Raw genomic sequence first — 23885 nt, 5'->3', positions numbered from 1 at the left:
TGTTAACAACTGCTGCCAAAAAGGAATCACAATAACAATAGCAATCTTGGTACACCGGCAATTCCCACAGAATGTGGCACACAATGAGATGTGCCACTTCCAGTGAGTTTTGGCCAACCTGCAAGGAAATGCCTCCTGAGCTGTGGAAATATCCTCTTTGGAGTCTCTCTAGGAACATTCAAGAACATTCAGAAGGCGAGGACAAGCGACAGCAGAGCCGTTACTGTGACCCTACAAGGAAAATTCAGGAGTGGTGCAGCGCTGATGCCTGATGATGATGGGCAACCATGCTGGACATTATTTCCTGGCTGTGGTCCACCAGTCCACTGAGAAACAGAACGCAGCAAACTCCCTTCTCTCTCAGCATTCCGGCTCTTTGGTGGCCATCAGGCCCGGGAATAGCAGCTATGTGAGCATGACTGCACGGCACTATTTCTGTGTGCTCTGCTACTTGACATTGAGAGGCCGGGATTAGGTGGCTCCACTACTGTAAATGACTAGCCCCCGTCACACATACAAAAACACATACACATGCGTGTGCTTTTGCAAATATACTCATATACATAGGTACCATGTATGAAATCCAGTGACAAATACAGAATGGAAACTTAGCCACGTTTAATTGAGAAACCATTGTCGTCAGCATATTGTTGCTGTCCGCTAAAAAATCTCCAAAAATCTCCAAAATATCAATTTTTTATGAGTAAATAAAAACAGGTCTGTTTTCAGCTTTGTGACAACCAGTATTTTTCAGATCAGCGAAAGGGTTTCTGAACGTTTTTCCACATCAAATTCAAATTTTTCTCTCAAAAACTACTACTTTTTTTTTAACCTGTCCATTGTGAGTCATACAATGTTATAGGAGTGTGATGCAACTCTTTAAAGAAGAATGAGATTTTTCTCAAACAATAAAGGGATCTCAATCTTTCAGTTTACCTAAAAAAAAATAATAATAATAAAAATCATCAAATTTGGAGATACATAGTTTTCATTGGACAGCGGCAATATGTTAATATCTACAATATAGGCCTCCACTATAATATTGTTTTTATCAATGGGAATGAATTGCTTGCCTCACACTGGTAGACAAATAAAGTATTTTGAATTGAATTGAACATATCTGCCAAGAAGTAAGTTCATCTACTAAAAATGAAAACTGAGCGCTTATGTATGAGAAAGTTAAATGCTAAACTGCTGTTTTTTTAGTTGCTCAAAATATGAGGAGTGCTAAGTCCTACATCAGGTACCACACCCTTATGGTTCAGCTGAACATCTGTCTTTAACTACCATTCCCCAGTGTGAACATATGAGTCTGACAGTATCTTGTTTATTTACTATATATAGAAAGTATGGGAATCTAAGCCACAAACAGGGTTGAAAACGATACCATAGCAAACATGTAAACACTGCTGTTTTGCTGTGGATTTTTGCTTGTAATGGTTCCATTAACCCCTGCAACCCACACAGACCTACACACGCAGTGTCGGTGTAACAACATCCGCGTAGGAGGTGACTTCAAGGGGTGACTAACGTTTGGCTGGGTCTTAGCCTGCCTTTGAGTCCAGCTGGGTCTTTTCTTACCCCAATTAAACCTGCGTGCGGCATACATGACTGCATTGTTGCATCCTGCTGGTCTCTCTGAACTCTGTAGCATTCAGGGCTGGTTGTAGGTCTCAGATGTTATACTTGGTGGTGTGTCTTTGAACATGACTTCTGTTGGCTGTGTGAGTAATTGTGTGCGGCGCTGTGGCATCATGTGTTGTGGCTGAACAGGTGTTCCGCTGCCTGTACGCCGCACATCTGTTCCCTGTGGCTCAGTACGTACACACAACGGTAAGTGAGTCCTGACCGCACTCGTTATGATTGATCTGTCAGTGAGACTGATGATGCTGTTGTCAACACGTGAAACTGATAATGTCTTCTTTTACATTTGGTCCAAAGAGAAAGGCCTCTGGGAAACATATTCATTCCAATGGCAATCATTTGTTTAACAGTATAATTGGGGAAAGAAAATTGTGATTAAACATTGATATCCACTTTGCCCGGCCTACCCATATAACCAGATTTAAAAACATAGTAAAAGGCTTTCTGACTCATCTACACAGCACTGAAGAAAAATATTTGCCTTTTGAGCACTGAACTTAATAGCACTAATGGCCAGGATACAGGCGCTTTGGTTAAAAAGTCAGAGACAGGGGAAATCTAAATATTATGTTTACTATAATTACAGCTCCTGAATGTCCAAAAGAACGCTCTGGTGTTATCATTATCCAGACCGGCCACTCAAAAATATCACATTAATGCGTGGTCCGACTCAGGAAGTGAACCAAAGAGCAAAAATAAAACTTGACCTTACTTAATTACTAACTGATCTGCCAGTACAACATCTGAAACTCCTATTAATGCTAAGAGCATAGTGGTTTGATGCAAATGAAGTAAAAACTACACAAGTCGAAAAATCTGATAGTCTTTTTTTTTAATTTGTTCTGGAAAAAAAAAAAATCACATAAATAAAAATCACTTCAAAACTGCAGGACAGGATTTGAAAGGGTGGAACACTTGAATTCACATTTTGTTTTTGCTTGACAGCTTAACATAGATCTGACAGAGTTTCTCCTCTAATGATGGTAAGACAACATATTCATACCAAATTCTTGCTACAGTGCATTTGATATTCGACTCCCTTTTAAAGATTTCTTTACATTGCAGTTGCTAAGTGAAGTTTTTATGTTACCTTTACTCAATACATAGCAAGTGCAATGCATCGTTAATGACAGGCATTGATCTGATCTTATAACATTGAGACAGAACACTAAGCCTACTGCATGTTTAATGTAGCTGGAAGAGCAGCCCCTGCCCCATTACTACCACTGGTGTGCCTTTAAGCACGGCCCTGAACCCTCAACTTCTACAGAGGAGCTGCTGATTGGCTGACAGATCCAACTGGTTGCAGCCTTCAGGTGTGAATGTGTGTAACTGTGTGAGTGTGAGCAGGGCGTTTCTGAAAAGCATTGCTCTCAATGAAACTAACCTGAATTAAAAAAAAAAAACCCCGATCCTGTCTATTCAACGATCAATTTTTTTTAATCACAGTGCTATTGATCATCTACTGAGTGCCAAACTTAAAGCCAGAAATCAGACAGTTATGCATCATATCTCTTTCCATGAAATGCTAAATATCTCAAGGAGCTTCTGCATCGTTTGCTTTTCTGTTTCATAAATAAATATCGTTCCAATAAGAAATATAAAAACAACTGTAACATCATTATTTTAAAAATGGCTGAAGGTGGTTAAAGTCTCTATAAATACAGTTAGCTTAAATAAATAAATTAAAATTATAAATATACCGTTTACTGTACACAAAAAAACAAAAAAAGATGGACTTGTGCAGGAAAATACAAAATGCTTTTGTTAAAAAACTTGTTCAGTTCAGTCTGAAACGACCTCTTTTCACACAGTCAAGAAGCAGCACAGAGTCTAGACATGTTCCTTCTTCTCCTTCTCCTTCTCCTTCTCCTTCTTCTCGTTCCCTCGTGTTCGTCACATCTCCAGTCCATCCTCTGGGCCGTTAGTATTCCAGTTTCAGGTGAGCCCACTTTCTTCTGAGGCCTTCAGGAATATATATATATATATATATATATATATATATATATATATATATATATATATATATATGTATATATACATATACATATATATATTCACCTGCCCATTTTTACATCTGAACATCTGGCAGAGGGTCGAGGCAGACGACAACCTCTGTTCCCTTCTTCATGTACGATCGTTTCCCTCTAGGACCTCCATTCGCGCTTCACTTCTCTTTTTCTATTTTGAGGTAGAATTTCCACATCTTTGCCTAAGATGAAGAAAAGAGGGAGAGGCAAATGAGCAAAACCTTGTTTCATTTGTTTCATTTCAACAAAAATGAAGACGTTTGTCAGCGTGTTTGTTTGTAACCATGTTCCTCACTACTCACCTCTCTTTGTCTCTTCAGTGGTTGGACGCTAACCCTAATTTGACCTTCTCTTCATTCTCTACATCATACGCTCCCCGCTTGTGAAACCTGTAATAAACAAAAGAAAAAAAGGAGCTTGTTCAGACTATTTTCTGTGTCTATCTATGACAAGTATCGGCTAACTCTCTCGTGTGTGTGCAGTGTGTGTTTGTGAGTGAATTTCGTGTGTGTTTCGCTTACCTAAGCAACAATAAAAGGGCTATGATGGTGAGGCAGACGGACGACAGCACCACCGCCACCACGGCCAGAGCTGTGGTGCGGTTGTAGCCCTCCTGAGGCTTCTCCAAGGGCAATGTGAAAAACTGACACCTCTCCCCAGAGTAACTCGGATGGCACCTGCAGACCGGACAGAGAGGGAATGGGTTGAGAGGTTAATAATTTGGTGGATCCCGAGCGATGGAGGTGGTGTGCGGATAGATGCAGAGCTGATACTTACACACAGGATGGGGCATGGAGGCCCCTCAGGTACTGGCAGGTGCCGTGAATGCAGAAATCTTTATACTTCTTCAGGCAAGGATCCCTCTTCATTCCCTTGCCTTTCCCCCTCTTTCTTCCCTTTGCTCTCCTTCTCTTTCCTTCAGTGCTTTCAGTCTCCAGGATGGCAGACGGGTCGTTGGGTTTGCTTACCATGGCAACTGAACCAAAAACAGAACAACAAAACGATTACATTTTATTCTCTCTAGCAAGTAAAACAGTGGTGAGAAACTTTATGAAAATGACAAACTCCCTTACTTCGCGGCAGTTCCCCATAGTCTCCCGACATGCCGCCTTCGTACTCGTCTTCATAATAATAATCTCCGTACTCCTCGCCATCCTGACCATTCTCCGCTGTTGTAGCACTCACGCTTCTGCTCTCCTCCTCCACCCTCCTGTCTTTGGTCGTGTCCAAGTTGATAACAGTTGTGTGCCGCTGTCTGTCGCTCTCATACCTGTCAACTGCAGCACCACTGGCCGTTCTGGACACCACTGGAGGAGAGAATAAGAGTGAAATGTTAAAACTGCATGTAAGTTTGGTTTGAAACAGTTTTTCATAGAATAGACCCCAAAACACCTCAGAAACTCTTCCTCTGAGGGACGATCAGTGCACACAGGTTAGTGTGCCAAGGTGGGAGGACCTCTGAGGGCAAGTTGAAACAAGTTCTGCATGTACAGGGAAGTTCCAAGCAGAATGTTTGGCTTTCAGTGCAATCATGCTGATCCCTGTTGAGAAATGCACACGCTCAGATGCAGAGCATGGTCCTTAAGGGTTTGTAGGTATTCACTGCCTTGCTCAGTAGCACTTAGGCAGAGTGGAAGCTGGCCAAAAGTTGGGCTTGAACTAGAAAGGCAGGCCCTCCCTTAGAGGGGCAGTTTAGATTTGTTGGGCTTGAAAGGGAAATGTAGTGGGGAGGGCAAATAGAAGTTGGCATATACTCTCTGTGTCTCATACACACACACGAAATGCATGGACAGACAGTTAGCTAATGTCAGGCAAGAATATGAGTTAAAAATAAATGTATCTAGTTACATAAAGCATGCTCTAAAATAGAGAGATGACCCCATTAGCTCCCGAATAGCCTGGCATCATGAAAACCGTTGCCTTAAAGGTTATGAAGTTTACAAGACATGTTACATGCGGCCATGCTGGAGAGGTTTACGCCGATAGGCTGGTCAAGAAGAGACGGTGTCGCACAGGTAGACACAGAAAGCTAACGTCAAGCATAATCATGTTACTCAACAGAGGAAGAAATTGTTATCTTACATGAGCGCACATTAAAACTCACCCAAGGCGTGAACGAGTAAGAGCACAGCACTGAAAATCCTCATGATGTCAAAACGTCCAGTGATTTTTCGGGTGGGAAATATGATCATCTACAAGTTGTATTCCTTCCAGTTGTTTTCGGTTCTAAATATTCCTTCCTTTTCGCTTTTTTGTTTTGTTTTGTTTTTTTCTCGGTGTGTTTGTAACCTTTTTGCGTTACTTTAGAGCATTAGTGCGTCCCTGATGTTCCAGTGAGAGGAGCGGAGTGAAGGAGCGTCCGGACAGAGTCTCCGCGGTATTTATGGCCTCTTCTCACCACGCCTACAGGCTGCTCAGTGCAGAGGTAGCCTACTACTGTTTGAAGATAGGAGATGATACAGACATACACTGTACAAAGTGTTATTACAAATATATTACCACTGCATTCATTAATCATCATCATTCATCACTTTGGTGTGGAATAGCCAACTGCAGTAGGCCTATACATAGGCTAGGGACACTTTACATTCAAATGAAAATGACTCTGATGGTCACAGTGGTAGGCATTACTATAAGGTAGACTATTACTATTTAAGTGGGCTATATGTGATTTGGCCTACTATTACAGTAATGTAGGCTACACCCTGTAGTGTTTCCGTGGAAGTTGTTGACAATTCATTAGTTATTTTAGCAATGATATAGGTTAATATGTGTTATTCCCATCTTAAAGCTTTAACCTAGGCCTAACTGAAGTGCTTTTGTCTTTTAAAGCACTGACTCTGGTTTCTATCAGCCACAGTGTATGTTGCCGTATTTACTCCAATTAGGATTCTGATTTTTTTAAAGAGTTTTGCAAGTATTTCTAGTTTCCCTTTGTATTTGTTGGATAGATAGATAGATAGATAGATAGATAGATAGATAGATAGATAGATAGATAGATAGATAGACAGACAGACTATCAAAACAAATAGGCCTATAATAAATATGCAAATAGTTCCCAAATTGTGTGCCTTTTTATTTGTGTTTATCTTTTACTATTTTACTTTTAATTAATAATTATTTGAATCACTTTTTTTCTATCCATTTACTCACAATTGCAGTCTACCATATGGCTCTAGGGACTCAGTGTTGTTGAATCCAGATGTGCCCAGTGTCTAGACACACATAAGTGTAAGAGTGCAAATTTGCCCTCACACAAATACAATAATTAGAGTGATGTTGAAAAATGGTGGGCTAACCCTACCAATAATACGGAAAAAATAATAACAACTGCAAGGTCTAAAGGAGAATGGTGAATTTATTTAGGCATATAAATAATAAATGCACCTTGTTAGAGGTTCAAAAGGCAAAAATAACGCACAGCTTGTCTGCGCCACCACCTGGTGAAAATGGGGACTATACACCACACCTGCTCTTAATTTACTGGAGAAGACTGCAATGGGACTTGTTTGGAGTTGTAAAAGGAGGGGCCAGAAGTCACTAATCGGTTTGCCCATTATATTGAATTATCTTGTCAAGAGGAAGCCCTGAGATTAAGAATAATTAGGCTATGCATTATTTAGAGAACTTTGTTTTCATAACAAAGTCTTAATGAAATGTTGCTAGTGTCCGATTTGGAAAGTTGGGAGTAAGATAAGCAAAATAACACCAGACATGACATAAGTAAATCTAACAGTGACCATATTATTCAGATCCAATAATCAGACTATTTAGACAGATCACACTAGTATGAAGCATCACTGAAATACTGCCATTAAATTATATATAATACACAATATACTGATGTTCTTTAATATACAACATCACACATCACATAAAACAATATAAAACATAAAGTACGTGAATCTACTTTTTGTAGCCTAGTCTTTTTTTTCTAGTTCAGATTTTGGTACACTGCAGCACTGACCAAAATGAATGTGATCAACAGTCTGCACTTCACACTGAGGCCAACAGGAGAAACTGAGCTGATACCTGGATGGAGATGGGTGGAAAGTTATATTGACCACCACTTTGTGAATATGGTATTCATAATATACATATATATATATATATATATATATATATATATATATATATATATATATATATATATATATATATATTCAGGTAGGCTACTTGTATTATTTACACTGTACTTTTCCTACAGTGACGTGTCTTAATGTCTTCAGGCCTTTAGTGCTCGCTTGAGTGGGTCAAGGCCTCAAGATTAGATTAGCAGGAGAGGATTTTTCCTTGTCTTCTGCGCCACACGCTCCAGTCCAGTAGGTAGCGGTAGTGCACCTGTAAACTGACTTCCTAACCGCCAATAACTCCAAAGAAAAAGAATAACGTTTTCCCACAGCGCGCGTGTTCCGTTGGCTTTGGTCTGGTCACGTGAATTCTCGGGGAGAGGGGAGGGGGGGGACAAACATGGCCGACGAGGCAGGGGAGGTAAACACAGCTGTTGAGGATGGCGAAGCAAAACAACAGCTAGATGAGCCCGAAGTTTCGGAAACCGCGCCCGACTGCGAGTCCGGCGGCAGCGACAGGCAGGAGCGGACAGAGAAGCCGGCTCCGGCGGCGGCAGAGAGCAGCTGGTCGGCTCCTATTCTGTCTCTGGCTCGGAAGGCCACGGAAACTATTAGCAGCGGGGTGAGCTACGCTGCTGCCCCGAGAAATCCCTCACAAGGATCCGCTGTGAGCTCCCCGACGGAGAGGGAGTCCGAAAATGATTTCAACAACACTTCAAAAAAGCTTCCAGGTAACGTCAGGGTGTGACTATTATAAACCTTTGACACTCAATCTGACCTAACGCTAGTTAAGTTGTAAAACATTGCAGCCATAAAGTCCGTCTCAATACTTCCTCTTGGAAGCTAATTGTCAACTGTCTGGACACACATTAATTCAAGAGCAAAATAGTGACCGTGCACGAGATCACGCTGCATGACACTACATTGTTTATTCTGCATATTAAGGACACAATCTTGCATGCCATCTCCTCCAAGACTGATCTCATAAAAAGTTCAATGCTTTTTCTGTGCCTTTTATTCTTTACAGTTCTCTCCCCCAAAGACCCCATGGCAATAGAAAGATCTAACCTCCTCAGCATGATGAAGCTGAGCATCAAAGTATTAATTCAGTCCTCCTTGAGTCTGGGCCGGACGCTGGACTCGGACTACCCTCCCCTGCAGCAGTTCTTTGTCGTCCTGGAGCATTGCCTCAAACATGGGCTGAAAGGTGAGACAGTCCACGAGGCTGACCTTTTGAACAGAATTAGTTTTATTTAGATCCAAATCCATGTCAATGACAAAACATGCAAAAATGACTTTTAATTTATTTATTTTTTTCAGCCAAGAAATCCTTCATTGGTCAGAACAAGTCCATATGGGGACCTTTGGAACTGATTGAGAAGTTGTGTCCAGAGTCTGTTAACATTGCCACAAGTGCCAGAGACCTGCCCGGCATTAAGTATGCTATTGCAAACAATTTTCCAACACACCTACAGTGTAAGACATACTATAAACTCTTTGGGTTGTTAAATTGTACGTTTATTCTCTTTTCAGGACTGGCTTGGGGAGAGCAAGGGCATGGCTGCATTTAGCGCTCATGCAGAAGACAGTAGCTGATTATATGAAAGCTTTACTGGACCGCAAAGACCTCCTGAGGTTAGTAACCAGGATTAGTTATATAGGCTTAATATAGCCAGTATTGTATAGTAGAATATTAACATATTCACGTGTCATTTTCTACACTTCCAATGTATTCTTTTTCTCTCCATACCCCTCCTTCGATGCCCTCCATGACTGTCTCCTAGTGAGTTTTATGACTCTGGAGCATTGATGATGGAGGAGGAAGGGGCAGTGATTGGCGGACTGCTGGTGGGCCTCAACGTAATTGACGCTAACCTCTGTATTAAAGGGGAGGATCTTGATTCTCAGGTGAGTGCCGACAGGTTTTGTAGGCCTACACATCCCAGCTGTCACACCTCATGTTCTCTTCGAGAAACAAATCCTTTAGGATACACAGTGATCAGTTTTTCTTTCCTATCCAGGTGGGAGTCATTGACTTTTCCCTTTATCTGAAAGACCCTGCCAACAGTGAGACTCCGAAAGAGTGAGTGTCTGCTTTCAGATGGACTGAGCATCTCACATCCCCTGCTTTTTTTATCATGTTTGGAACTGATATATGTTCTTATTTTAGTTTGAACTCTACCCTTGGCATGATAATGATCATTTTAATCCCAAGCAGACCTAATGCACAGTTGTATTCTTTCTCTCTTAGTGATGCAAAGATGACGGCCATATTGGATCAGAAGCACTACATTGAGGAGTTAAATCGTCACCTAAGTGGCACCGTGACTGACCTTCAGGCTAAGATGGACTCTATAGAGAAGACCAACAGCAAACTTGTAGAGGAGGTCAGACATACACTGTGTGTAACCTGTTGTGTTAAAGAATTTCTAATAAGGGAAGAAGTTCCACTCTCTCGATACTTCCGGCTTCTGAACTGGTTGCAGTTCCACCAGAGTTCCATATAGCTCACAGGCGAGTGCAGAATGAATGGGACTCTATGGAGCTATACCCCTCAAAATCCACTTTTCTCAGGATATCATTTTTTGTCTAGTAATTTGAATGTTGCATCCGAAAGGGGAGGCTAAGAAAATACACACGGCTGGGTGTTAGATTTTTTTAAAGTGGCTTTTTTGTTCTAGAAAGCCTTTTAAAATATCAGTACGGCCAGAGATTCTGCTTTACGGCAAGCTCTGAGTCGCTTCCTTTGTTCTTTCGAGGCGTCGACAACAGCTAACAGGTTAGGCTCTCCCTGTCAATACACGTGCTAGAAAGAGGTTTGCTAATGTTTTAAAGACCACGCCGAAATATTCACTTCAACATTCTTTGGATGCCGTCAAGCGGGATCTCCGGTCGTAATCTGTCCTTCACTGACCAATCAGTATTCATTAGCAGAATGCTAGCGTGTTATGGGCAACAGCAACTCAACCTGTAAGAAATCGAAAGGACATAAGTATTCGTTCATTCAACTTTCGACCTATAATCCATGTTGAACTTGCAAAAACTACAATCAAATCAGAGATTTCTCAACGACAATCAGGCGAAAGAGACAAATTTAGCCGCCTAGCTCCATAGAGTCCCATTCATTTTGCACTCGCTTGCGATCACCCCCAGTGGAACTCTGGTGGAAGTGCAACCAAATTCGGTACAATGGGGCTAAATAGGGAGTGAAATGGCTTTCCGTAGACAGGCTTTGGTTGTGTGATTGTGCTCATACTTGGTGGGTGTGACACATTTGTTACTGCTCCAGTCATCTCTCAAAAGGAAGACCGCCCAATTTGGGGCCCGTGCCATGCTTATGCTTATTCTCCTCTTATTTTGAAAGTGCTGTAAATTCCTAACCGTGATGACTATGACACCAACATTTTATGCAGCTAAAAAGTACTTAATCTGAGTTTTACGACAATGTAAAGCACAGTGCTGTTAAACTTCCCTATTTACTTACATACGTAAGTTTTATCTATGAAGAATTACAGTAATCAACATTTATTTTTGGCCCTTGGCCTTCCAGCCAGATACATTTTGGCCCTTCATATGAAAGAATTTGGGCACCTCTGCTCTAAAGTATAGGCATTCCTCTCTTATGACAACATAGCATCTGTGTGTATTAGCTTTTCACCTGGCTGATAAGTGTGTTTTCTTTTCCTCAGCTGACGGCAGCAACAGACAGAATCAACTCTCTGCGAGAAGAACAGGAACAGCTAAGAAAGGAGAATGAGACGATCCTGCAGTCCAGCCAGAAGAAGGAAGAGGTCAGAAAGCATCTACAAGTAACTGCAACTAAACCACTTCTACTCTCAACAAATGCCCTAAACTGTATAATGTGTTTTGTTTTTTCCAGGCAGCCCTTCAGGACAGCCAGGTGGAGCTGGAGACATACAAACAGACTCGACAGGGCCTGGATGAGATGTACAATGTAGTTTGGAAGCAGTATAAAGAGGAAAAGCACATTCGCCAGGTCAGGTATCAAGCTATAGCACTAGAATATTTCATGCATTCAACTTCATACTCTATTGTCAGTCCATAGTTAGACAGACGCCAGCAGTGTGAACGTTGATGAGCCATATGGCCTCTTGTTAACCCTTGTGTTGTCTTCTGGAAAATCTATCACTTTTTCTGATGTTTTGGTCTCTTTTTTTTCAACACTTTTGGCGCCTTTTTTTGACGTTTAGCGTTTCTTTTCACTACCATGTATAAACACCACTAACACCAACTTACTACCACTATAGTTTTACACTTATTTTTGGAATTCATGGTTAATTAAAAACATTTATACGAAACTATACCTAATTCTTGAGTTAAAGAAGCAGAAATTAAGAATTATTTAGACTAATATCAAAGGAAGGATAATCACAGAAGGGTCAACGTTCAGCGAGAATACTGTTCCGAAACATTTCACATTTTTTTTCAAATGCTAAAAAATGTAACAAAACACCCAAAATTCGATGAAAGTAGAGATCCAATCTTTCTTTGTACTCGCGAAGCGCGTTGTATGGGATGTTATTTTTGGATAATTAAATTAGGTAGTTAAAAAGAAACCCATACACTACCGGTCAAAAGTTTGGGGTCACTTAGAAATTCCCATTCCACTCCATTACAGACAGAATACCAACTGAGATCAGTTGCATTGTTTTTTTTTAATCAGGGCAGCAGTTTTCAGATTACATCATGTGCTTACATAATTGCAAAAGGGTTCTCTACTGTTGTAGAAAGAAGTGGCTGATCTTTAATACAATATCTACATTGCCCATTATCAGCAACCATTCATCCAATGTTCCAAAGGCACATTCTGTTTACTAATCTGATATCATTTTAAAAGGCTAACTGAGCATTGGAGAACCCTTTTGCAATTATGTAAGCACATAATGTAATCTGAAAACTGCTGCCCTGGGTAAAAAAACTGAAAAACTAAAACTAAAAAAAATGCAACTGATCTCAGCTGGTATTCTGTCTATAATGGAGTGGAATGGAAATTTCTAAGTGACCCCAAACTTTTGACCGGTAGTGTATTTCTGAGATAGACATTTTGAGAGCGGGTCAAATTTGACCCGAAGACAACACAAGGGTTAACAGAAACTTTAGCAAAACTGGTGTGTTTTGTACCGATTAGACTCTAGAACTGAATTTGACTCATGCCTGTTGTATGTTTGCAATGCACGATGTCAGGAGCTGGAGCATGAGTTGGAGCTCCAGGTGGGCCTGAAGCAGGAGATGGAGGTGGCCATGAAGCTGCTGGAGAAGGACACACACGAGAAACAGGACACACTGGCAGCCCTGCGGCTCCAGCTCGACCAAGTCAAGACTCTTAACCTGCAGATGTTCCACAAAGCTCAGGTAGAGACACACATGAATCCACGTTTTCTTTCGTCTCGCATGGCCACTCAGTGAGAACGCACATTAATGCAACCCGTGTGGCTCTTAAGGACTCGGAACGAGAGGCAGAAAAAAAGCAGGCGGAGGCCGCGCAGCTTGAGCAGAAGATGGATGAAATGGAGAAAGAAATGATTGGACTGGAGCAGAGGTATGTAGTGTGCGTGTTTCTGTTTCTAAAATTATATTTCTTTTTTTAAATAAATATTATACTTCTTGGTCATTTGTGCGTCACAGGCTACAGAACTCGGAGCGCGAGAGCAGACAAAGTGACCAGTCAGACAAAGATATGAGGGTGGAGCTGGAAGGAAAGGTGGACGCTTTGCAGAAACAACTTACGGACCTGGATACACTAAGGTTAAGACACACACATTTGGATACAGTAAAATGGATAAAGCACAAGTTACAAAACAGAAAGCATTATACAGAAGGATAGTCTATATCGGCAATTTCATTTCCGGGATTGTTCGGGTGCCGCTGGAAACTCCGCCAGATGTCCCTCATTTCAGCCGGATGTCCGTCACCTTCCACTTTCTTTGTGTTGGCATTTTAAACTTCTGTCGATTTCTGAGGACTATGGTTAACTGCTCCTCAGATCTCTGCAGGGTAAATCCAGACAGCTAGCTAGACTTTCTGTCCAATCTGAGTTTTCTGTTGCACGACTAAAACAACTTTTGAACGTACACGTTCCACCCAAACAAGTTCCTTCCTGAGGCCATTTTGCAGCGGCATCGTGGCGCCGTCCGGCGCTTAGTGCCGCCCAATGGACGATTATGATTGGTTTAAAGAAATGCCAATAAACCAGAGCACGTTTTTCTCCCATTCCGAAGTGCTGTGTGGACTAGCCACACCCTCCTCTGCAGCGCTGTGGAGGAAGGTCTGGCAATGCGAGACTAACAGAAGGATAACCTGACTATAAATATGTACCGCACGTGAAATAAAAGCTGAGATTTAAAACATTGTACTAATTTGTCTAACATGAGTTAACACTAGTCTGAGGAGCTCTTCTTGGAAGCACCTGAGCTCACATTTGGATTCATTAAAAGGCCGTTCAAACTTTAAAATCATCTCCAAAAGTGAGTAACTTTCCGTCCCATCTTAACTGTAGAATAAGGTTTCCTATTCAGTGGTATGTCACAGGACATACTTACTGTATGGCTCCTTCACATCCTGAGTTCCAACAATAACTGCAAAGTGTGACACAGTTGAAATATTTACACTAAAACTATACATATATATACATACATACACACATATATATATATATATATATATATATATATATATATACACACACACACACACACACAGTTGTGTTTAGATTATAAATCCGTATTAAAATGGATCCAGTACTAATTCACTGTCAGTATTTGAATGTGGAAAAGGCCAGTACCTTAATTTCAATCTGACATTAGATTAGTTTATAACTTGAATCAATCTTACACCAACACTGTTTTGCAGGTATTAAGTGGGAGTTTATTTCAAGTTGTCCCAGTCCAAAGCAGCTCTGTTTTAGTCCTGCACACATACAGGCTTTAATTGGCTTAAGAGTCACCGCGTCTATTCTCTGTTCTCAGGCTGGGTTTGGAGAATGAGCTGCGCACTGAGAGGGAACAGAGGCAAAGCCTCCAAAAAGCTCTCCAGCGGGAACAGGACAACAGCACTGAGCTCCGCACACAGCTGCAACAACTCCAGGGCCTGCACACGGTCAGTGTCTCTCTCACACACACACACACACACACACCTCTCTGGAAGCGAATTCTTCCAAAATGATGGAGAGCTAGAGTTTATAAGTAGTTTCTGAATTCTCTATGCAGACAACTTCATCATTATGTGCAGTGCCCTTTGATTTGCATAAATTAAGAACATATACTTCCAGACAAAATTATCACTTTACAAAATGTATACATGTGCCTTTTTGTCATGGCTGTCAGTATCATTTTGATTCTATAAATAATAATATAATACCATCTTAAAGTGGTGTGAGCAAATACTGAATAATAATGCTGCAGTGTGTGATGTTATGGTGCTTGTTTCCTGTGAATTGATGGTGCAGGAGCTGCAGGATTTGAAGCACGAGAAGCAGCAGCTGCAGCAGACATGTGAGCAGCAGGAACAGGCTCTGCAGGAGATGGGACTGCATCTCAGCCAGTCGGTACCTCTCATTTATTTATCTATTTATTTTTTCTAAATGTGTACCATGTCATGAGGTTTTTGTTTTGTCTTTGTCAAAGGTCTAAACTTAAGATGGAGGACTTCAAGGAGGTCAACAAAGCTCTAAAGGTAAAATGTAAAGAGTGGTGTACTTGTACAATTAAAGCTATAAAAATGTAGAAGAAAAAAAACCAGTGACAACCATATATTGTGCATACATTGCTCCCATTAGGGCCACGCCTGGCTGAAAGATGATGAGGCCACTCAGTGCAAGCAATGCGAGAAAGAGTTCTCCATCGCACGCAGAAAGGTATTCTTTTTTCATTGCATTTTATTTGTACTTGTCAAAATCATCTCACAGCAATATGTTAATGAGGTGTCCATGTGTTGTGTGTTGCAGCACCACTGTAGAAACTGTGGAGACATCTACTGCAACACTTGTTCCAGTAACGAGCTGGCCTTACCGTCTTACCCTCGGCCGGTGCGGGTCTGCGACGTGTGCCACGCCCTCCTGCTGCAGAGAAGCTCGTCCACAGGTTCCTGACAACATACCTACTGGCTTCATAACACTGCACATACTTATGATTTTCAACTACAATGTCGTCGAATCTTAGGGAAATGTGATCCACTGCTACCTGAAATTCAGGAACATTAGTTCATTTGTATTAAATAAGGGGGCCACCTTTTAACACCGATGGGATGAGCTAATAGTTTGTGAAGTCTTTGCTTAGAGGTTGACAGTTTCGGATCATTTATGTGATGAATGTGTTTCTTTGGTCTGGAATAACTCAGTTTGACAATTTGCTACTTGATAAACTGATTTTAATGTGCGTGGTTTTTCTAATTCAACCCGTGGATGTGGATTATGTTGAGGTCCCATCAGGGATATTGTTGGTTACTGAAGATCATTTGGGATTCTGATAATGAACCAGAGGTATTTCATAATATTCAAACTCGTCATGCATTTACACAACTTTGTTTTTTCCAGCTATGGCCCCCACTGATGGATACATATAAAATTGTGTAAATGACTGCAGAATGTTGACATAACTATTTTAGAATGTATTATTACAACAGGGTTTTGTGTCCACTGCTACGAAGCCATCTTCCTAATTGATTTGGGAATGGTTACTAAAAGTTTTTTTTATCCAAGATATTTGATAAATGAATAAAGCCTCCTTTTTTTGCAATGCTTGTTTCAATTAGATATTCCAGACTAGTTTATTCACTTTGTGCACAGGAAATACAAATAGCATTTGAAGCAGTAGAAACCTTCATGTCAGCAGATTTTAAATTCACTTGCCCTTGACATAGCCCTCATCCACAACAAAAAGAACTAACAGTCAGTCACACTTTAAGAAAACAAAACATGCTCTGATCATGTGAAGTCCTAAATTCATTCAAACATTTTGACTCGAAATAAAAAAAGACTAAACACTATGTAGACGGTGAAACAGTTATAAACATCAGAAGATACCAGATACTTTCTGACTTCTTTGTTCATGCACTCACACATTGAAACTAATGTTAAATGCCACCAGTACAGGATGAGTAAACCTTGGGGAACAGCCAGGTTTTGAAGAACAAATAACACAAAAACGGCACACTTTCTGGTAATGAAAATTTAAAGCATTGTTTCGGTTATGTGTCAAATCTGTGAGGAATGGGGAAGATAAACAGCATTTCTGACACCAGATGATCTTACTTCTCTCTGAAGATCATATACATACTTAAAAAAAATACAAACCCTACCCCCTCAATATTTTTTAACCTCACCTGACCCTACCCTATGTTTACTAGGTGAGACTTGCGTTTCCAGTCCTGCCAGCAAAATGCTGAGTTTAAAAAAAAAAACAAACAAAAAACATCAAATTAAGAAAGAAAAATCTACATTCCCCATCCCCCGCCCAGTCCATTCATAGAGCCTCTGCTTCCTCCTCCGCCGCCGCCACCGCCGTAGTAACTGCTTCCCATTCCGCCCTGGTTACCTAACAAGAGACGGAGAATACACACAATAGGACCGAGGAGTTCCTCAAGGAGTCGTACAAAGAAACACTGCATTTCTGTCCTTCAAGCAAAAACAAATCATGCCAGAGTTTTGTACAAAGGCTTCTCTAATACTTTAGTGCCACAAATTGGTTTGTTGAGAGCAGGTTGTACTTTAGGGTGGATGTAGAAGACACTCACTGTAGTCACTGTAGCCGCCCATATTGCCCTGGCTGCTGTATCCACCAGAGTAGCCTGAGCTCAGCTGGCCACCGCTGTAAGACGACTGGTTCCCTGTAGGGAGGACAGATCACATCGGGTTCAGTGGGACATTACAAATCATAATTATTCCCTAGATGATGTACTGTGGTGCTGAATTTGTGAAGCCATTGCTTGCCCAAAGATCAAGGCCACAAACATTTTTATTTTTTTTATCCAAACGACAACGCCACTAGTCTCGCGACCTCCCATTACTGAAACTCACCCATGCCACCCATCATCTGGCTGCTATACGCTCCGTTACTGCCGCCTGCTGTTGAGTTCAAGAACAGCTCCACGTAGCGGTGCTCTGAGCGGGAGAGAGAAACCGTGAACATCATTAAGAACATCTACATATACGCAGGGGGGCGCGTGGTAAAGTCACTTATTTTAAAACTTACGCATGTTAGCTTTGTCTTTGGACATGGCTGCCACAGCATCCTCGTGTGTTGCAAACTCTACATCTGCCTCCCCGGTTACCCTGCCATCTGGGCCGATCTCAATATGGACCCGCACTGGATTCAATGGCGAGAAGAACTAAGACATATAAACGACGACAAATTAACACATTTGTGTAAAAGTGCAGCCTTAACATCAGCAATATGCACCGAGTAAAGAAAATGTCAGCAATCCAGTCGTTTTGCAGATCATTTGCAGTCGCTCTTCTGACTTACATTGTAGATGTCTGTCTCTGAGGCTCTGTACGGCAGGCCCCTCATGTGGACACAGTGGCCTGTTGTGCTCTGGAAGGAAGAGCCGCCATCGCCATACCGTCCATCTGATACACCTGAATACATGGAATCGAGATTAACACGAGGTCTTGTGAGGACTTTACGTCCTAAATCAGATTATCCATTTCATTGTATCGCACAGTGTCAGCATGAAGGGACATAGGGTGGGCGATTATCTGAAACAATTGCACAGGTTAAAGAGCTTCAGTCCGCTCGACACCCACCTCCTCCTCCGTAACCTCCGCGACGCATTCTGTCATAGGATCCCCCTCGGCCCATCATGTTGTAGCCGCGGCCACCAGAGGGCCGGTCATAGGGGCCGGGTCTCTGCATGCCCATGGGCTTTCGCTGGGGTTCGTAATGTGTCCGCACCTCAGCGCGGCTACTCTTGAAGATCTCAATGTACCTAAGAGCATAGAGATACCACAATGAGGGCATGGAGAATGGACCGGGCAAGGCTGCATTTGCTCAACAATAAAGAAACTGGGCTATGCAGATGCTGTCATGGTGTAGTCCATAGGTAGTAATATCTTTGAGTGCTTAGTGCTAGTTGTTTAGAGAAAAAGAACAACATATTAACTGAGTTGCAAAAATTAAGCTGTCCAAATTGAGAAGGGCCTTATTAACTTTTACACACTATCTCTGATTCAATAGAGCGTCCTGTGTCCTTGCCATGACAGCCATTGTACTGGTTTTAGAGGGACAGAGAGGGCTCCAGCCCTTCTGCAACTCACTCTAAGCATTACCTGTGACAGTGGGCTCCAGATCCATGTGTACAGTGGCCCTCTGATTTTACCACCAGGGAGACTCCTTACCATTTATCAACAACCATGACTGATGTTTAGTGCTGAGACACCATTTGTTCTCAAAATTAAGCATGTACTCTAATTCACGATTCATGTCATACTTGTGAATGGTGCCCAAGCATTAATCTTCCCATTGAACATAGTGAATGTGTGGCGTATTTGAATCTAGCATGGCAACTTGTGTATGCATTTGTGGTAAACATTACATATATGCTTAAATTAGCCAAGGTTAATGTTGTGTCCGTTTTGCATTTGGTTCACATGTTGAGGGTGCACACCATAAGAAAAGCAACTTATCCAGCCAACCAACCAACCATCCCCACCTGTGCCCTATTCTTTCCTTGTGTTTCTTTAGAGCCTTTTCAGCTATATCCTGTGAAGCAAACTGCACGAAGGCCTCCCCCGTACTCCTCCCCTGGATGTCCACCGGCAATGTTATCCCATTTGGCACGATTTCCAACCCTTCAACCCAAGGACAGATAACCCCAGCAGGGGACATATTAAATCACATGCCCAATCACAGAGAGAACTTTCTCTAAAGAGAGAGAGAAAACTTATGGAAAACTCTATACATCATCACACATACCAGGTCAGTTTTTAATCAATGACTGGCCATTTAAACAACTTATGTTTACTGTATTTTGGGGATAAAATAGAAATGAGAGGACAGAGGAAGAATATGGAAAAGGGCACTGTGCGGTACATCGGGCTAGTATTGGTGTGTTGATGAAGAGAGAAAAAGATCCAGGTGGGTGACATGAGTTAAAATTACTGTTTGCTCATTAGAAACTAATGTAAGACTTGCTATCTATCTATCTACTGAATATAACAAAAATGTATTTAAAAGACAAGGGTGTGAGTAAATGGGGGGGAAAGGAAACAATGATACTGGGGTAAGGGACTCTTAATCAGTGATGAGTGAGACCCATCAGTTAATTACCAGTAGGCACAGACAACTTAAACATTTCACTACACCGTTTTACAATCAGAACAATCAAAGAGGAAAAAAAGTGATGAAAATGGGCTTCAGATGGATATGACAGGCAAAGATGGGAAAGGGTGCTTGCATTAACAGAGTCCTGCCCTTGAGCTAAACATAAAGTCTTCAAATAATTCCTCCTTTTAAAAATTCTAACTAGCTTCCTTTTCTGGCGTCATTTCCTCACCGATAACAAATCCAAAAAGAGGAATTTTAGTAGGTTATAAACATTTTCCAATGGCATATTGGCATCTTTGTAAAATCAGATGAAGAATTGGTAAGTGTCCATAGGAGAAACAAGAAAAGGAAGATAAAATAAATAAATAAATAAAATACGTATCACCGACTTACATTGAGGCAAGTTAACAATTAAACACTGAGCAAGGCTTTTTCTTACCTGAGAAAAACTGGACGATCTCCTCCTTGCTGCAGCCAAAAGGAAGGCCTCGGAGCCGGACGAGCCCGTCTCCTGCTGTTTCTGGACAGTTTGGACCTGTGTGCTTCATGACCCAGTCCATCTCCACATTGTTGGATTTAAAAACTGCATCACAGGACATAGAACAATCAGCTATCGCAGCATGAAGTCGAGACAATTCACAAAAAAGGAGTTGTAAGCGGTTGTACACACCCTCTACATATCTGTGACCCATAGTTTCTCTGTCCTTCTTCACAGCAATCTTCAGGTCTTCCTCGGTCTCCAACTCGACAAATGCCTCTCCGCTGGGACGACCCTCTCTTGTGTAGGTGAAGTGGATGCCACCTCCATTGCTGATGACTTTGCAATCTGCATATGATGTTATATTATCAAATCACTTCTGATTGCTATACATTCTTAAACATTGTAATATATAAATACCTACCTGAGAAAAACCTCTGTACTTCATCCACTGAGCAGGACCAAGGGAGACCCCTGATGCGTACTACGTATCCCTCATCAGCCATGACTGTCACGATCCCTGCAAAAAAAAAAAAAAAATCAATATTATCCTAAGTATGCGAGATTAGCACATAGTACTATATAGATAATGCCTTAAAACCAGAGGTCACTGGTGCCAGTACAGGTGGGCGGTATGGATACAATCTTCTGTCATGGTATTATTTATCACGATATAAAGCAAGTTTATATGCCGATTTTCCTCATGTAATGTTTATTTTCTGAATTTAAGTGCATCTTTGTTCCATGTCAGCACTTTTCTCAGTGTCCTGCTTCACATGGGTCCCTACATCCGAGGAATTTACTGGTATGTTGCATGTAACGTTACGAAGTTACTATATTGGTGAAATAGGCTAAGGTATTACTTTATTGGACTAAAATAGTGGGTTTTCTCTCTACACTGAAACTAAAAAATCTTTCAGACGCCGTTTTATTCGCAGTTTACCTTTTACAGGGTAAAAAGGTTCAACATCTTCAACTTCTACAGTCGTCTTGAAGTGAGTTGCATAGAAGAATGTAAATTAGTTGGCAGCGCCATCTTGAGGCCGTTTGATTGTGCTAAACGGTAGCATGTATACTAACGTTAAAACAAAAAAACTTGGATTTCGTGGCTTTTACCTGCTACAAAGAAAGTTGCTGTCTAAAAACACAAATCGCAAGCAGTTGTCACAATTGCCTTATTCCCAACTCTCCCTCGCGAAAAACCGACCACTTTATAAAAAGCGCGAACCGGAGTCGTTCCTAGCTCACGTTAGCGACACAACTATGTGCAGCTAAGTTGCTTTCATCCCATAACATTTCTGGCGTTGAAGCGTTTGAATATAGCTATGTTGTACGTTAAGAGTTCGCAGAAGCCACATAATGAGTAAATAAATTGGGACCGCATTCGTTTTCGACAGGATGCGTAGCTATCCCTCAGCACGCTTACTACCGCACCCAGACACAGGAACAAAGCGGCCCTCTCACCCGGCGCCATGTTATCAGCGTTAACACTTACCTAGCTAGCTAGCTAGCTCTGACGCTAGCATTCGCTGAATAACGGTATTATATTATAATCTGATTCACACACCGGTAGCTATGTTATGCTGTTACAGTATGAAAAGTTAGCATTGCGTTTAAATAAGGCACATTAAACAATAGTCGCATTAATCAATTTACCTGATACAAGCGTAGATACAACACGAGTTTGTATGACCAGTTCTGCGTGATGCAGCTGAAACCTTGCGCTGGGTTGCCAGACCTCCCCAACTATCCCCCTTTCAGGGACTACATACTCTCACGTTGCCAGACCTTCCTCCACGCAGCATTCCGGGATGTGAGAGAACCCTCTGTTTCAAATTGAAACACAATCACGTTATTCATCATAATCAAACAATTTAAATACTATTGTTACCAATAGTAGTATCTTGCTGTGTTTTGAATTGTATCAAATTCCAATAATACACTGCCATGTGTCCATGAATGAGGCAAAGGTCTGTGATTAGGCTACTTCACGTCTGTAGCATTGACTGTAATATTAACAGTCTATGGTCTGTAGCAGGACAGTTTATCTTGATGTGAAGTGAGGATGTTACAGTAGGATAATGATAAGATATATCAGATAAAATCTTTATGTGAAATCAGTTTGACTAAAATGACAAAATTCAGGCGAGACTAGAAAACAGCGTCTTATTTTACTTTTCACCCTTTCTCTAACTGGGAATGTTGGTATTGACCAGTGGTGGACTGTAACTAAGTACATTTACTCAAGTACTGTACTTAACTACAAATTTGAGGTACTTGTACTTTACTTATGTCTTTTCTTTTCATGCCACTTTCCACTTCTAATCCACTACATTTCAGAGGGAAATGTTGTACTTTTTACTCCACTACATTAATCTGACAGCTTTAGTTACTTACAAATTAAGATTTTTGCTCACAAAACAATTGAAGTTTATAAAAAACAATGTTTTATTGTAGATTAAACTACCCAACAATATATAGGCATATACAGCTGAAATATTTAGACGATTAAACACTTAGTTGATTGAGAGAATTGTTTTGATTGTCTCCAGTTTCTAAAATGGGATTTTTCTGCATTGAGTACTTTTACTTTTAATACTTAAAGTACATTTTCCTGATGATACTTACATAATTTTACTTAAGTAACATTTTCAATGCAGGACTTTTGTGTGGTATTAGTACTTTTGTTAAAGTAAAGGATCTGAATAGCCTACTTCTTCCACCACTGGTATAATTGACACTGGTAGTACTCATTTTTTCCTGAAGTAAAAGGTAAGTAACTATTAATACCGCAAAATAGGCTACAAGTCCTGCATTCAAATGTTTACTTAAAGTAAATATTTGAAGAGAGGAATTATGTAGCCTACTTCAATTTACTTTAAAAATCAAAACAAAAAAACGCCAGAATTTGAAGTATGTGACCTCTTCCTGCAGCTCTGTCTAGCTCCTCCCATTAGGTGAGCTCGGGCACCAGCTTCATACAGTAACATTTAGAGTACTAATCATTCATTTCATCCCGATGGCATGCCGCAAGTCTATGAGAATGACTGTCCCGTTTTCTTTGTAAAGCAATTTCAGATGACATAATGTGAATAGGCTCTACTTAGCTACATAAACATGAACTTGAATTAGTCGCAGCCGTGAGCTAGGGGATAGCAGAAGGCTAAACTACAGGATTGTCTACGGCGGATGGATGCTAGCAGTAGGTGGTGCCGCGGCTTCGGCCTCTAGTCCTCGCAGCAGGCTGCTGCCATCTGAATAAGGAACCGCTGGAGGCTTTGTGAGAAACAACGTTAACCTGGCTAACAAGCCAGTGTTTGTGCTAGGCTAAAGGCTAACCCCAACAGACCAGCTCTTCCGACTGTTTTCACAGCAAATGTCC

General features: G+C 41.2%; 3 protein-coding genes across 8 annotated transcripts; 1 reads left to right on the top strand and 2 right to left on the bottom strand.

Annotated features, from left to right (window-relative positions):
• Nucleotides 1–2459: 2459 nt before the first annotated feature.
• Nucleotides 2460–6043, bottom strand: hbegfa (heparin-binding EGF-like growth factor a). Of its 3 annotated transcripts, XR_004897981.1 has the most exons (7): nt 5779–6043; nt 4748–4981; nt 4452–4650; nt 4196–4351; nt 3981–4063; nt 3702–3858; nt 2460–3625 (listed from the first exon to the last, which is right to left on the bottom strand). XR_004897981.1 is itself a non-coding variant. In XM_031319304.2 (6 exons), exons 1-5 carry the CDS (start codon nt 5864–5866, stop codon nt 3991–3993), a joined length of 750 nt encoding a protein of 249 aa, XP_031175164.1. In that variant the 5' UTR covers nt 5867–6043; the 3' UTR covers nt 3695–3856; nt 3977–3990. The 3 variants fall into 3 exon arrangements, 2 of the variants coding, with proteins under 2 accessions (XP_031175165.1, XP_031175164.1); XM_031319304.2 differs by lacking the exon at nt 2460–3625 and having other exon boundaries at nt 3695–3856; nt 3977–4063; XM_031319305.2 differs by lacking the exons at nt 2460–3625; nt 3981–4063 and having other exon boundaries at nt 3686–3856.
• Nucleotides 6044–8119: 2076 nt separating this feature from the next.
• rufy1 (RUN and FYVE domain containing 1) lies at nt 8120–16694 on the top strand. Its single transcript, XM_031319299.2, has 17 exons — nt 8120–8475; nt 8772–8951; nt 9065–9182; nt 9278–9379; nt 9529–9652; nt 9766–9827; nt 9996–10131; nt 11434–11535; nt 11625–11741; nt 12950–13117; nt 13207–13304; nt 13391–13510; nt 14731–14860; nt 15210–15304; nt 15388–15436; nt 15540–15617; nt 15708–16694. Exons 1-17 carry the CDS (start codon nt 8145–8147, stop codon nt 15849–15851), a joined length of 2154 nt encoding a protein of 717 aa, XP_031175159.2. The 5' UTR covers nt 8120–8144; the 3' UTR covers nt 15852–16694.
• On the bottom strand, nt 16504–22276 carry LOC116064247 (heterogeneous nuclear ribonucleoprotein H). 4 transcript variants are annotated; one of them, XM_031319303.2, is made up of 11 exons: nt 22160–22276; nt 20928–21023; nt 20696–20851; nt 20465–20608; nt 19412–19550; nt 18507–18688; nt 18226–18338; nt 17953–18088; nt 17778–17861; nt 17495–17587; nt 16504–17295 (listed from the first exon to the last, which is right to left on the bottom strand). In XM_031319303.2, exons 2-11 carry the CDS (start codon nt 21007–21009, stop codon nt 17195–17197), a joined length of 1230 nt encoding a protein of 409 aa, XP_031175163.1. In that variant the 5' UTR covers nt 21010–21023; nt 22160–22276; the 3' UTR covers nt 16504–17194. The 4 variants fall into 4 exon arrangements, with proteins under 4 accessions (XP_031175163.1, XP_031175161.1, XP_031175160.1 ...); XM_031319301.2 differs by having other exon boundaries at nt 16504–17299; nt 22160–22269; XM_031319300.2 differs by having other exon boundaries at nt 18510–18688; nt 22160–22269.
• Nucleotides 22277–23885: the final 1609 nt, after the last annotated feature.

This window comes from Sander lucioperca, chromosome 1 (genome assembly GCF_008315115.2).
Source record: "Sander lucioperca isolate FBNREF2018 chromosome 1, SLUC_FBN_1.2, whole genome shotgun sequence".
In the NCBI taxonomy this organism is placed as follows: Eukaryota; Metazoa; Chordata; class Actinopteri; order Perciformes; family Percidae; genus Sander; species Sander lucioperca.
This window is presented reverse-complemented; position numbering and strand designations above follow the sequence as displayed.